This window comes from Culex pipiens, chromosome 1 (genome assembly GCF_016801865.2).
Source record: "Culex pipiens pallens isolate TS chromosome 1, TS_CPP_V2, whole genome shotgun sequence".
Lineage (NCBI taxonomy): Eukaryota > Metazoa > Arthropoda > Insecta > Diptera > Culicidae > Culex > Culex pipiens.
Window position 1 is genome coordinate 123416466 of NC_068937.1, and position 14647 is coordinate 123431112.

A 14647-nucleotide genomic window follows, 5' to 3' on the forward strand; every position below is an offset into this window, starting at 1 on the left:
CTCCCTCGAAGGTAAACTGGGGTGGCTTCGAGAGATATCAGGAACCTATAGTTTACCCATAGACACAGACACACATTCATACCCACGTGTAGTGTTATTTGCCAAGGAAGTCGGTCTCAACAGAAGCAGTTGCAGCGTTAGGACGATAGGCGAAAGTACACTTAACATACGGATGTGTACATACATAAATATCCTTTAGCCACTCGAACCGCCATTTCTACCAGGCAAATAAGACTAGGGGACGGTGAACCTATTGTTGACGTATTGTATCGTTATCATTCATGCTGAAAGGGTACTAAATTCGAACACCAAGACCGTGGTTCAATAGTAGGGTGATCCTCCATTCCCTTTTGTAAATACCAACAGTATCCCGATCCGAGTAGCTTGGTGGTGGTGGGTTTCCACTTGTAGCCGCATGTGGGTTAATGTCTCTGTTTTTCCTCTCCTACAACACACAAGAGAATTTTCTTCTGCTTCTTTCTTTGCATGGCTTTGCCATACAACAAACAAAACAACTAGCCACTAATGTGAATATTGTACATATTATGGTGTTCTTGTAGTTTGCGCCAGGAGCCAACAGAGTAGTACAGATCATCGGGGTAGGTACCGGCTTGTGGTTGGTGTTTGATTTCTTCACAGTAGCTTTGCAATTTGCACTTTCAAAGATTATTCACTTTTTAACCATAGCAGTGCACAACCACCTTTTGAAGAACCATGCATCTCCATGAAAATAATCATAAAAGATACGTTTGAGGAGACGCACGATAATTTAGCAACCCTTCTAACTAGCTTGTGTGTGAATACACGATAACAACTAAATTTTACACACCAACCGTTTGTTAGTTCGTCACCTTATCACCGCACATCAACAACCTCAGCGCGACACGAAAATGCTCGACACCTACACTGAAAGAAACCGACATAGCAATGTCACATGTTTTCCACATGAATCTACCCCATACTACTTTGCATGTGAATGTCATGTGCAAAACACTTGAAAATTTTCAATCGTGCGCCGTATTAATTTCAAGTGCAAATCACGTTAGTTTCGTGTGACTTCGCACTTGATTTTGAAGTGCTGTTCACTTCAAATTTGAATGAATTGCTAATATAATCCACATGTTTCTCTTATGAAAACCATGCGAGCATATTTTAGAAATGTGATATTTATGCATTTAAAAAAAAACTTTTTTTTAATTTTAATAGCTTTATTTTTTTTTTTACATTCTTTAAGGCAATGATTCTTCACACACTTTTCTTCCCAATTAAAATCACTGTAAAAGCGGTCATGGTCTAAAATCTGCGTTCGCGAATCTAAAGTAATTTTAAGACACATCCCGGCCACCAACCCGACGGATTAAACGACGATTTTAAAGATCTCCGGCTTGAGGGAATGTCCTCTTGGTGAAGGGGCCGATGATAGAACCTTTGTTCCGATGTTCCAATTCTCTGCTCAGTAATCATCTTCTTGATGTAGATTTCTTAATGCTCATCGGGATCTGTAAATATAAAAAATATTCATCATTGAATAAGAAATAAATCACGGTCATTAGTTAGGACTTACCTCAAATATAATTTACAAAACGATTAGTCTTCTTTGCATAATCCTGCGCCTTAAACTTTAACAATTGCAGGAGCAAAAATTAACAGCTAATTCTCGTCTGCACTCGTCACCATCTTGATTTATAGGCAAAAGTTCAACGCTCGACATTCAAAACCAACACATTTGAATCTAACGTGTTTTTCATTTCAAAATCAGGGGAAAAGTCAAATGGGGCAAAATGAAGGGAAATTCATTTGAATCCAAAGTGAACACCATGCGATACAATAATGAAATGTTTTTCGGTAGCGATCAGCTGATTTCAAATGATTTTCTCATCAATTCAACATGCAAATCATATGTGAGTCATAGGAAAAGCATGTGAATTTATCGTGTTGTTTTTTGAAGACGCTCACGTGAAAAAACACATGAATTTGCTATGTTGGTTTCTTTCAGTGTAATCCATTTATCTTGACCGCACGTACAATCATCACTCTCTACGCGGAGCAGCAGGGAAGGTGTGACATTTCACAGGGCGTCCAGTCTAGTTGGAAGCGAATTCACCGTTTGGTCCGTCGAACCGCGGTCCCGGTTTGAGCTGCACGTTTTGAACCATGTTTGCACCTAAGAAATTCTGAACGAAATCGCTATTTTTTCAATTGGTTTAAATGCAACATTTTGTGATCGTTTCTTTTGATCAAAACATCTATTTTGGGACTCACGCTATTTGTAAAATTACTCAGAAAAAGATCTTCAAAAATCCCACACCAACCAAGAAACTGCATACGACTCCTTTTTGCCTCCCTCACCTGAGGTAAGGGTATAATCCTGCTCTAATAATGATAGGGGCAGGGGGGGGGGGGCAGAATGGGCCACCCTTGGATTTGGGCTTTAAATAGATTTAGACCAACTATAAGGCAAGGGTCTAATAAAAGTCGTCAAATTACATCATCACACCGAAAAAGACGATTGAATTAATTGTATTTTTCGAATTATGAGCAAAAATGTAAATTAATTGACAAAACCACGCAAATGTTGTTTATTTCGAGGTTCTTAAATAAGCTTTCTGAAAAGTTAGATTGTTTGAAAAAGTTTGTTCAATGTTTAGAATGTTAACAGGAGCTATTACGAAGGTAATCAAACCACAACGAAACCTTCAAATCATTTAGAGGCTTGGTGGTGGAAGTGTCAAATTAAAATCCACTTGGGGGCAGAATGGGCCACAATCAAAAGTAAATTTGGATTAGATGGATTATTTCACTCCTGATAGCTTCACAAATCACGTTTAAGCAACATTAGTTGATTGTTATGATGCTTATTTGTAAAATTATTTCGACATATGTACTTACACCATTTTCTAACATGTTTGTTTTGTGAAGTGACTATTTTTATAAAAGTGATCAAACTTTATGGAAACTATGTTGGAAAGGTTACTTAATTTATTTAATTTCTTATCACCCTTCAACGTTGTATTAGACGAAATGACTTGTTTTCTAAGGTGGTCCATTGTGCCCCGCACCCTGGAAAGTTAGTCGAAATAAACACATTTTTTTAAAGTGCATTAAAAATAGTTTTATGTCGTCTTTTTCATCAACCAAGTACATAACATTGAAGGGAACATTCCAAAGCATAAGCCTTCTACAATAGATTCATAAATTTGCATGATTTTCTAAGGTTTTCGGTACATTTTACTTAGACGGACCATTCTGCCCAAAACGTTGAAGATCTGGCAACCCTGTCTCGAGATATGACCACTTAAGCCGGATTTCACTTAAATGTATGTAACCGATGTCCGATTCCAACATTCAACCCATCGTTGATTAGGTCGAAATAACTTTGCAACGAGTCCAAAACATTGAAGAATCTGGCAACCCTGTCTCAAGTGAAATTTGTGTATTTTTTTTATTCCGGGTCTAAAAAATAGATGAAATTTGTGTCCAAACCCATCATATTAGGGGAAAGTGGGGCAAGTGTAACAAGCTAAGGAAATGCTCGTTATAACCCATTAAAAAGTTAAAAAATCTGTCGGATTTTATTATAATCATCTTATTCTAGGTCTTGACTAAGACTTTGTTAGAACAAGTTTTTAAAAAATCCTGTTTTTTAATGTAAAAAAATGATTTTAAAATTTTTGATTTTCCGTACGTTCTACTCAACTAGTGGGGCAAGACGAACAACCCGTTGGGGCAAGAGGAACAATGCATGAAACAACATGTTAATTTGCTAACAATTGAACTGTTATCACTTAGATACATCAGATTAGAATGTATTTGAAAGGTTTCTTCCATTTTTAGATTAAATAATAATATTTTACTAAAAATTTTATCGTTTTTACGAAAAAAAATATTACTTAGATGATAAATAGTAAATTTTCATAATATCACTATATTTTGTATGGACAATTTTTTTTTACAATTGTTTATCAGTTTTTTTGTACTTTTATGTATTTTTTCACAATAAAATATGTTGCTGCAGCAATTCGTATTTTTTTCCACACTAAAAATCCATATGGTACACTTGCCCCACCTAAACAAGATTTTTTAAAAACTCTCTACAAAAATAACCAAAACATAAATCATACTTTATAATACGTGCAAGTCATTGGTAGGGACACTACTGATCTAGGAAAAAAAAGCATTTTGTTAAATGAGCCTTAAAACGAACCCTAAGCCTTATTTTGTACTTTCCAAATATTATAAGGAAACAAAGGTTTTGAAAAAAACTTCATTCAATATTATGCACCGTGGCGTTTACGTCGTTTTGGTGGTTATGTGGTAGTAGAATCAGCTAATTGCATTGCTAGCAACAATTCCTCATGTTGGAAAAAATCAAAATTGAAAAAAAGGGCCGTACGAGCGATTGTTCCTCTTGCCCCATATGGTCGTCTTGCCCCACCTTCCCCTACCATTTGTTGGCACATTGGTGGATTAAGTTAGTTTTTTTAAATTGATTTTCTCTTAGTATTAAAATTTAAGCTGTCCCTGTAAATGTCTAATGAATCATTTCGCACACCGCTCTTAATCGACTTTATTCTTATCTTGCTCAAACTTGGTGGAGCTGAACTATTGAAATATGCAAGAATCTAAAATTTCAGCAAAATTGGACCATCTCTTCTTTTTTTTTGCCACCGCCTCAAAGTTTTGCGATTTACGCCAACATTTTCAAAAAAGCTCTGATTTCAGATGGACAATCTCGGAAAGAAAATATGATAGAACAAAACTCGAAGACTATTTTTAAAGGAAACTTGACGCTGGATTGATTTTCGTTTGGAATCAAACTTTTGTGCATTTTGCACTATTGAAAACTTTACGAGCAATTTCCTCAATATACATGCGATTTAATTTGAAATGAACCGTCACCAGCGTATTCCCCATAAAATTGTACATAAGAATAATCTTTTTTGTCGAAGAGTTAAAAAAAGTTCCATTAAAATGTAAGAGTGGATTGCATATAATCACAGAGAATCGCACTACTACAGCAACCATTCGATGAAGACTCCCTGGTCTGCCAGAGTGGACACACTTTCAACAACAAATAATTCACAAACTTCCCTTGTCCTCATCCTTTCCCCCACCTGCCCCTGTCGCAGGTGCCGAAACGGGTGGCGTCAGCCGTGACGAGTTCATCGACAAGGTAGCGGTGGATATCCTGAAAAAGCTGCCCAAACCGTTCGAAATTTGGCGCGTCAAGAAGCAGTACCAGATCAACATCACCCCGGTGTGCGTGGTTCTGCTGCAGGAACTGGAGCGATTCAACCGGCTGCTGGTCCGGATGGAACGCACGCTGCAGAATCTGCGGCGAGCGCTGGCCGGTGAGATCGGCATGGACGCGGTGCTGGACGGGATCGGCGGGGCGCTGTTCAACGGGCTGCTGCCGGACGACTGGCGGAATCTGGCACCGGCCACCTGTAAGCAGCTCGGCGATTGGATCGAACACCTGCTGGTAGGTTGAGGGGTTAGAATAATGCTGTTAACACGTATGTGTCGGCTCTTCCACATCATTTATGACGAGCGGCGAGCGATGAACGGGAAGTCTGCTGATTAATTGCCTTTTAAAACTAATCATGCTGTCAGGGTAATGTTGGTAATTGCCGTCTGAAGAAAAAAGTTGAAAAAAATACTTTTACAAAAATCTTTTTAAACTTTTAGAAGGACTTTAATTTGCAGTCCTTCTTAGATTTATTCCAGCAACCTCAAATAATCCCCAGATACCAAGGTTGACGGTTCGGGTTGTCCATTCTGCTGGATCTACAGGATATGGCTATGGCAAGGTGGTCGGCAAATTGCCAGCTAGCCAGCGGATATGGGCACGAGCAGTGTGACACAGATATTGTCGCGGCCAACAAACACACACACACACACACTGTCTGTATTAGCAAACATACTCCCACCCACGTACAGAGTAAACAACGTGGCAGGATATTTGAACAGGAAGGATAGCGAGCTTTATTGTCCACATCCGGGCATCCTACGCACGGAGGTTTGCAATAATGCCGAGGCTTTACAGGTGAGTAAAAAAGGCAATGAAATTTAAATATTTTTTTCCGCTATCCATCTATCAAACTTTTTAGAAATCAAATAAAGATGATTTAAATTGAGTGCGTTAGACAAAGGTGTGTAATCAGAAGGGTGCTGTGTCCTATCCCTCGCCTAGCCAGACCAAAATCCATGATAAAGCAGTCAGACCAAATCTGTCTGACCAAGACTGTCAGACCAAGACTGTCAGACCAAAGAGTAAAAAAAGTAAATCTTTCCCTGTTCCTGAGGGGAACACCCGTGAAGAGTATAAGAGCCGGCATTTACAAAGCGGATTCAGTGACAGTTATTAATCAACTTAATGTTAACATGTTAAGGTTAATGTTAACATTCCATAGGTTGTCTTCCTAAGGTGTCTTGATAAGGTCCAGTTTGTGACGATACACTACTTTCCCTTTACTAAGCAATCGAATCCAGAAGGGAAAAGATCGCCAGTTTTCTAGTCCGAGCCGGGATTTGAACCCCGATCTACCCCTTACGAGGCGGAAGCGTTACCACTGGGCTACGTGGCTACACCTGAACAATCTTGAAATTATTTATGCGGATTTGTGATTTTTCTCGTTCAATCATTGTACGGAGGGATTGTGGAAAAAGGGATACACTCAACCCCTGGTGGTTGGTCACTTTTTCGTTTGACACTTTTTTAGTTTGTACCCCGTTGGTTGGTCAAAGTCAAACTAAAAAGTGACAAACTGTCACTTTTAACACGGCGCTCACGCACACTATCAAAACAAACGTTTGGTAGTGTGTGTGTGAACTCCGTGTAAAAGGGGTGTCAAACTAAAAAGTGACCCGTTCGTTTGACAACAGTTGGTGTCAAACCATCGGGGTTTGAGTGTAGTTTTTCGTGGCACAAAAACACTTACACGTATGGAATTTTAACACGCTTGTTCACGATTTTGGGGACTGATTTTTTTCAGTGTGCGGATCAATTCACTCCTGTAGTGTTAAACCTTCTGATGGTCGATGGGTTAGTTTCACAGGCCACCAATCTAAACATGGGAGTTCAAAACATATTTCCTTTCGTTGTTTTTTTTTTGTTCGTGTTCAAAGTTCTATTTAAATCGATAAATTTTAAAGTTTACCGATCAAAATTTAATCCCTTAACCTTCTGCTTTTGAGATAGAAACCTATTTTGGGGGAAATTTTCTCATTTTCGGCATACTAAGTTGAGCAACACTTAATCACTTTTTTGAGAACCAAGTTCTTCCCGACAAACTTCGTCCTGCCTTTTTTTTTTCTTTTGTTGACATTTTTAACTTTTTTGCTTATTCAGCCTCCTGTGATCAAAATTTGATTTTACGCAGCTTTTCCCATACAATCTGCAGATTTTCCGGAATCGGTTCCAGAGTGGCCAAAGGTGTAACTTTTTGGCGTAAGAACCTTCCTTGGACTTATACGAACCCAACGCAACAAAGAGCTCCTCGATCCGACGCTCCGTATTGAACTGATTTGCGTTCGAACAAACCCATCGAAATTTTTTATATATATAGATTAACAAAGGGCTTCCTAGACCAACCCTCCCGAATACATTGTGAATCACTTTTAAATTCTAAAAAAAATGTCTGTATGTGGTCTGTTTAGGGATGTTGATCAAAATAGTTGCACTCTATTATATCAACACTAGCTGGGTTGGTGTCATTCGATCCGTCTTGGGGTCCCATAATCCCTATTGAAATTATTATGTTTAGGAAAGTACTTTAAAAGTTTCACAAGAAATTGGCTTTAGTCCAGAAGATTATAAAATTGAAGGTTTTTGTAAAACACTTCCGATAAGCTTAAAAGATTAAATAAAAAAATCCTGTCAAAGCTTATGAGCATGAATGAATGAATGAATGAATAATCATCATACCCGCGAGGGCAGCGAATGACCAAGAAGGTTAAAGCTGCCAGAAATAAATGAATTAACAACAACAACAACAACACACCATACCCGCCGGAAGCTTGGTCCAGTACACAGGTGTTCGCCTGATCATACAGTTCGTCATTTTATGTTCAGTAATTTCTACACCCACGTATATAAGTTTGTTGTACGAATTTTGTTGTTACAAATACCAGTGCTTAAATTAACCCCTTCCCGTTCAGAGCAAGATCGAGATATTTTACGTTTTTCACCATTACTCGTAAGGGACCATCCATAAACCACGTGGACACTTTAGGGGGGGGGGGGGGGTATAGCGATTGCCCACGCTCCATACAAAAAAGTTTTTTTTTGTATGGACAATTGTCCACGAGGGGGGGGGGTGGAGATTACCAAAAAAAGTGTCCACGTGGTTTGTGGATGGTCCCTAACTGGATCGACCAAATTGGATGAAATTTTAATGGTTATAAGCTAACACTCTATATAAACTGACGCAGCTTACAACTGGTTGAAAAATTGCATGGTTGCAGAGAAATTTAATTTTGAAGACAAAAGTTAGTGGTGCTCTGGAGTAACCATGGGCGTTAGAGGGTTAAAAGAAGTTTACCATCTCCCCAAAGCAACAGAAATTTGTAACGGGTCACACAGACGCCCTTGTTCAACCGTCACGACACTATGTGAAAGTATTATTCCTTTTGATGACGGATCTGAAATATTTTGATAGAAATTATGTCTGGACGCATAATGTGACTTGTCGTTGGAAAATTGAGGATCTGACAACTTTTTTCAAAAGTAGTCTCGATACCTTAGGAAGACGGAATATGTAAAAAAAATAAGCTGTCTCTGAATTTGCATAATAAATGTCGGCCCCGATGCTCTTCTTTTTGTACTAAATCTCTAAAGTGTTCACAGGTACACAATTTCAGGGCTGAGCTGTACGATTTTGAACTAGTTAGTCGCTGTTGGCGGGTTTAGGGCGCCAATGTTCCTGTCGAGGGCGCTTCTTCTCGTAGGGCGCCTATATTTGTACTAGGGGCGCCAGGTGATGAGCGGGGGGGGGGGGGGAGGGTTGGCTTGCAACACAATTCAGCTCCCTGTAGCATACTTTTGATTTGCAACTTTTAAACCGGTACTATTCGACTGTAATTTTTTGTACCTCTATTTTCTTAAAACTACCTACAAAACACTACAGCTAACTTTTCCTTAAACCACACGTCAACAATGAGAAACTGAACAAATCCGAGTAACCGGATATTTTCTCGGGTTTCAAAAAGACAGAAATATGTTATCCGTCTTGTCCTAAATCCTTTAACACTCAAACACTCGGGTAGTCATTTGACCCCTTTTTTTTTAAATCTCATAACTTTTGATAGCATTGACCAAATTGGATGCTTCCGGTTGCAAAAGATCCAGATTTGTCTATATTTTGAACTGTCAGATAGGGGACAAATATGGTCCACTTTTACCGGAGATATTCCGGATTCCGTTGGGGTACCTCGGCCCTCCTATTTGGGGTTTTGGTCAATAGAACAAAAACCATTGCACAGAACAATGCCGGAAATGATGCAAAACTTCAAGGCATCAAGTCTCCTACACAACCCTTTAAACAGAATTAAGTTTCATTGAAAAGACTGAGGAATTGCAAATTCCATAAAAAATCATTTTGACCCAATTTCATCCCTACTGACGGAAAGTTTTTTTTAATGATTTGGCATTAAATAGCCACTCCAGCCGCAATAAATTTAATCATAGCAGCGAACAAAAATGTTTATTTCAAAAACAGACCAGACTCTGATAAACCATAACACCGGTCATTGTATGCTAGCGATGCATAAAACCCAACAACGTAGCAGCATCTACGAACCATCAAAACGTAGCACGTTGAAGAGCACTGCTAGTTAATTCAAACAAACGCGGCAGCGTTTCGCGGCGCAACTTGGCAACTTGGCAAATTTGCAAAATGCAAAGTTTCTCTTGGGCCCTGCTGAGGGCGCCAAATTGTTTAAGGAGGGCGACCTTTTTGTTAAAGAACTTGTTAGTCGACGACTAACCTCGACTAACCTACAGCTCAGCCCTGATCTCCCTTAGGCAATTTTTTTTTTTAATTTGCAAAAATGGCATTTTGGGCACCCTGGGGCTACCTGAGAGGGCGCTCTATCTTTTTCAAGAAGGCGCAGCACAAATCGGCAACTTGGCAAATTTGCAAAATGCAAAGTTTCTCTTGGGCCCTGCTGAGGGCGCCAAATTGTTTAAGGAGGGCGACCTTTTTGTTAAAGAACTTGTTAGTCGACGACTAACCTCGACTAACCTACAGCTCAGCCCTGATCTCCCTTAGGCACTTTTTTTTTTTAATTTGCAAAAATGGCATTTTGGGCACCCTGGGGCTACCTGAGAGGGCGCTCTATCTTTTTCAAGAAGGCGCAGCACAAATCGGCAACTTGGCAAATTTGCAAAATGCAAAGTTTCTCTTGGGCCCTGCTGAGGGCGCCAAATTGTTTAAGGAGGGCGACCTTTTTGTTAAAGAACTTGTTAGTCGACGACTAACCTCGACTAACCTACAGCTCAGCCCTGATCTCCCTTAGGCACTTTTTTTTTTTAATTTGCAAAAATGGCATTTTGGGCACCCTGGGGCTACCTGAGAGGGCGCTCTATCTTTTTCAAGAAGGCGCAGCACAAATCGGCAACTTGGCAAATTTGCAAAATGCAAAGTTTCTCTTGGGCCCTGCTGAGGGCGCCAAATTGTTTAAGGAGGGCGACCTTTTTGTTAAAGAACTTGTTAGTCGACGACTAACCTCGACTAACCTACAGCTCAGCCCTGATCTCCCTTAGGCACTTTTTTTAAATTTGCAAAATTGACATCTTGGGCGCCCTGGGGCTACCTGAGGGGGCGCTTTATCTTTTTCAAGAAGGCGCAGCACAAATCGGCAACTTGGCAAATTTGCAAAATGCAAAGTTTCTCTTGGGCCCTGCTGAGGGCGCCAAATTGTTTAAGGAGGGCGACCTTTTTGTTAAAGAACTTGTTAGTCGACGACTAACCTCGACTAACCTACAGCTCAGCCCTGATCTCCCTTAGGCACTTTTTTTAAATTTGCAAAATTGACATCTTGGGCGCCCTGGGGCTACCTGAGGGGGCGCTTTATCTTTTTCAAGAAGGCGCAGCACAAATCGGCAACTTGGCAAATTTGCAAAATGCAAAGTTTCTCTTGGGCCCTGCTGAGGGCGCCAAATTGTTTAAGGAGGGCGACCTTTTTGTTAAAGAACTTGTTAGTCGACGACTAACCTCGACTAACCTACAGCTCAGCCCTGATCTCCCTTAGGCACTTTTTTTTTTTAATTTGCAAAAATGGCATTTTGGGCGCCCTGGGGCTTCCTGAGAGGGTGATTTATCTTTTTCAAGAAGGCGCAGCACAAATCGGCAACTTGGCAAATTTGCAAAATGCAAAGTTTCTCTTGGGCCCTGCTGAGGGCGCCAAATTGTTTAAGGAGGGCGACCTTTTTGTTAAAGAACTTGTTAGTCGACGACTAACCTCGACTAACCTACAGCTCAGCCCTGATCTCCCTTAGGCACTTTTTTTAAATTTGCAAAATTGACATCTTGGGCGCCCTGGGGCTACCTGAGAGGGCGCTCTATCTTTTTCAAGAAGGCGCAGCACAAATCGGCAACTTGGCAAATTTGCAAAATGCAAAGTTTCTCTTGGGCCCTGCTGAGGGCGCCAAATTGTTTAAGGAGGGCGACCTTTTTGTTAAAGAACTTGTTAGTCGACGACTAACCTCGACTAACCTACAGCTCAGCCCTGATCTCCCTTAGGCACTTTTTTTAAATTTGCAAAATTGACATCTTGGGCGCCCTGGGGCTACCTGAGGGGGCGCTTTATCTTTTTCAAGAAGGCGCAGCACAAATCGGCAACTTGGCAAATTTGCAAAATGCAAAGTTTCTCTTGGGCCCTGCTGAGGGCGCCAAATTGTTTAAGGAGGGCGACCTTTTTGTTAAAGAACTTGTTAGTCGACGACTAACCTCGACTAACCTACAGCTCAGCCCTGATCTCCCTTAGGCACTTTTTTTTTAATTTGCAAAAATGGCATTTTGGGCGCCCTGGGGCTACCTGAGAGGGCGCTCTATCTTTTTCAAGAAGGCGCAGCACAAATCGGCAACTTGGCAAATTTGCAAAATGCAAAGTTTCTCTTGGGCCCTGCTGAGGGCGCCAAATTGTTTAAGGAGGGCGACCTTTTTGTTAAAGAACTTGTTAGTCGACGACTAACCTCGACTAACCTACAGCTCAGCCCTGATCTCCCTTAGGCACTTTTTTTAAATTTGCAAAAATGGCATTTTGGGCACCCTGGGGCTACCTGAGAGGGCGCTCTATCTTTTTCAAGAAGGCGCAGCACAAATCGGCAACTTGGCAAATTTGCAAAATGCAAAGTTTCTCTTGGGCCCTGCTGAGGGCGCCAAATTGTTTAAGGAGGGCGACCTTTTTGTTAAAGAACTTGTTAGTCGACGACTAACCTCGACTAACCTACAGCTCAGCCCTGATCTCCCTTAGGCACTTTTTTTTTTAATTTGCAAAAATGGCATTTTGGGCACCCTGGGGCTACCTGAGAGGGCGCTCTATCTTTTTCAAGAAGGCGCAGCACAAATCGGCAACTTGGCAAATTTGCAAAATGCAAAGTTTCTCTTGGGCCCTGCTGAGGGCGCCAAATTGTTTAAGGAGGGCGACCTTTTTGTTAAAGAACTTGTTAGTCGACGACTAACCTCGACTAACCTACAGCTCAGCCCTGCACAATTTGTCTGTAAGTCTGTAATTTTTTTATTTGATCTTAATTTCTTAGTATTATTTTTTTCCATTATTCCCATCATCATTATTGTCATAACGTATTTTTAACTTTCCTCGAACATTTTTCCGCTCCTCAACAGCATCATTACCAGGACCAAATCCTTCCAGGTGGAAAATCGCATAATTATCCTCGCTCGCTTGTCAACAACGAATTCAATTTGCACCGAAAGTAACCAACCCTTTCCATCCCTTCCCCCCTTACTAACACATGCTGTTACTTGTTTCTTCCATATCTGTGTCTGATGACCCAACACCACCACCGCCACCATCCCACATTGGCCAACCGGATGTGACCTCTCGGGTACGCGCACACCCCCACACAGCGGAGGAACCAGCAGTATAAATATTGGTCAGTGTCTGGCGAACCGCTGGTGATGTGGTTGTCGGGACTCCACATACCGGAAAGTTATTTAACCGCATTAGTTCAGGTAAATTAAACAAACAGCATATAAATTATACGTGCAGAGTGATTTGAGTGGGAGGGAGCCGGACGGACATCCTATTGTCCTGAAGGAAGAGCCGAGTCGTTGTATGACCGTTGATTGTGTGCTAGTACTCTCAAAGATTTTGTACAGTTAGATACGATGCATGGTGACTAAACACAGTTTTCATGAACTCCTGTAATTTCCACTGTTTCAAGTAAAGAAGAGGTTAACAGTGATTAAGTCTAACATTCTAAGAAAAACACGTTCTTTTACTACGTAACGCAGAAATTTGGATTTTTGGACCCCCCTCCTCCTCCTTGTAAAAAAAAACAATACAAATTAAAAAAAAATGTGTAGGGAGCGTAACCCCCCGTCCGCACCAACTGCGTTACGTAATAAAAGAACGCTCCCGAAGATTTTTTGAAACAATGACTTATAGGACCTTTAAAAAAAAACTCTGGAAATGTATGTTGTAGCATATAATTGCAATTTTTAAAGATAAAAGTAACATTTTAGTCGCCACCACTAGTTGATTTCCCAGGGACGAAACAACGTGTGTTTACCATGTTGTTTGTGCGCTGGTACCCGTTCGCTCTCTGGCTCTTTATCTAGATGCTTTAGGCAAATTTACCTCCCACCGTGAAAGTGATGAGATACATTCAGCACCCCCCGTGGACGGGATGACCTGTTCTCATGGTTCTCATACTGTGCATGGTCCTTGGTCCGGCCAACAACAACCGGTGGTGTGTGGTTAATTGTTTACACAGTGTCCAATTTGTTTGTCCTGTGAGCTCTCCCCGAGAACGTCCCGGACGTTTGTTGTGTACAACACAGAAATTGAACCCCCCGGATCCCCCACGGAAGGGGATTGGAGTCCGCCGGGGGAAGGATCAAATCAGATTGGCATTTTTATCCCCAACCTGGGGGACTCGCGTGAGTCACGTCAGGGTGGTACACGTGGACCAGACAACCACGCTCATCACAGTCAGAGTCCGCCCGGCACCCAGCTGAAATGATGTTGTATCCTGTATTTGTTGATTTTCCTTTCTCTCCAACTCAAACACACTAATGGGTGCAAATTGCTGGCCATTCTTCTTCATTTGAAAGGACCAGGACGCCGTGGGTGCCCGAGGGAATCGATTTCCCTTCGAAAAATGTTGGTGGCCGGTTCAGAATGTCCCCGTCAGCGCGCGTGGAAAGGCGGAAAATTAATAGATTTATCGAGTGATATCAATCTGTACGGAACAGAACTAAATATACATTGATTGAATGACGTCCCAGCGTATGTGGTTCGAAAAAAAAAGATTAATGGCATTTTTTGCAGCATTTGGAATGGAACCAATCAGAAAAAAAATGCATTAACAGATATGATCCTTTTTTAAAGCATGTGCTCCTGTAAAATGAATACATTACATTATCGCAATTTGTGTTCAGCGTTATGGTCTAATTCATTA

At 41.0% G+C, this 14647-nt stretch overlaps 1 protein-coding gene across 4 annotated transcripts in view; it reads left to right on the top strand.

Annotated features, from left to right (window-relative positions):
- Positions 1 to 14647, top strand: part of LOC120426151 (dynein axonemal heavy chain 10) — a 105944-nt gene that overhangs the window by 82264 nt on the left and 9033 nt on the right. For 3 of the 4 annotated variants that reach the window (XM_052706310.1, XM_052706312.1, XM_039590869.2), the window contains 3 exons: positions 561 to 599; positions 5130 to 5482; positions 13092 to 13196. In XM_052706310.1, coding sequence (XP_052562270.1) covers positions 561 to 599; positions 5130 to 5482; positions 13092 to 13196 — 497 coding nt within the window. The remainder of the gene's footprint in view (positions 1 to 560; positions 600 to 5129; positions 5483 to 13091; positions 13197 to 14647) is intronic. The other variant, XM_052706311.1, reaches the window with a different exon arrangement.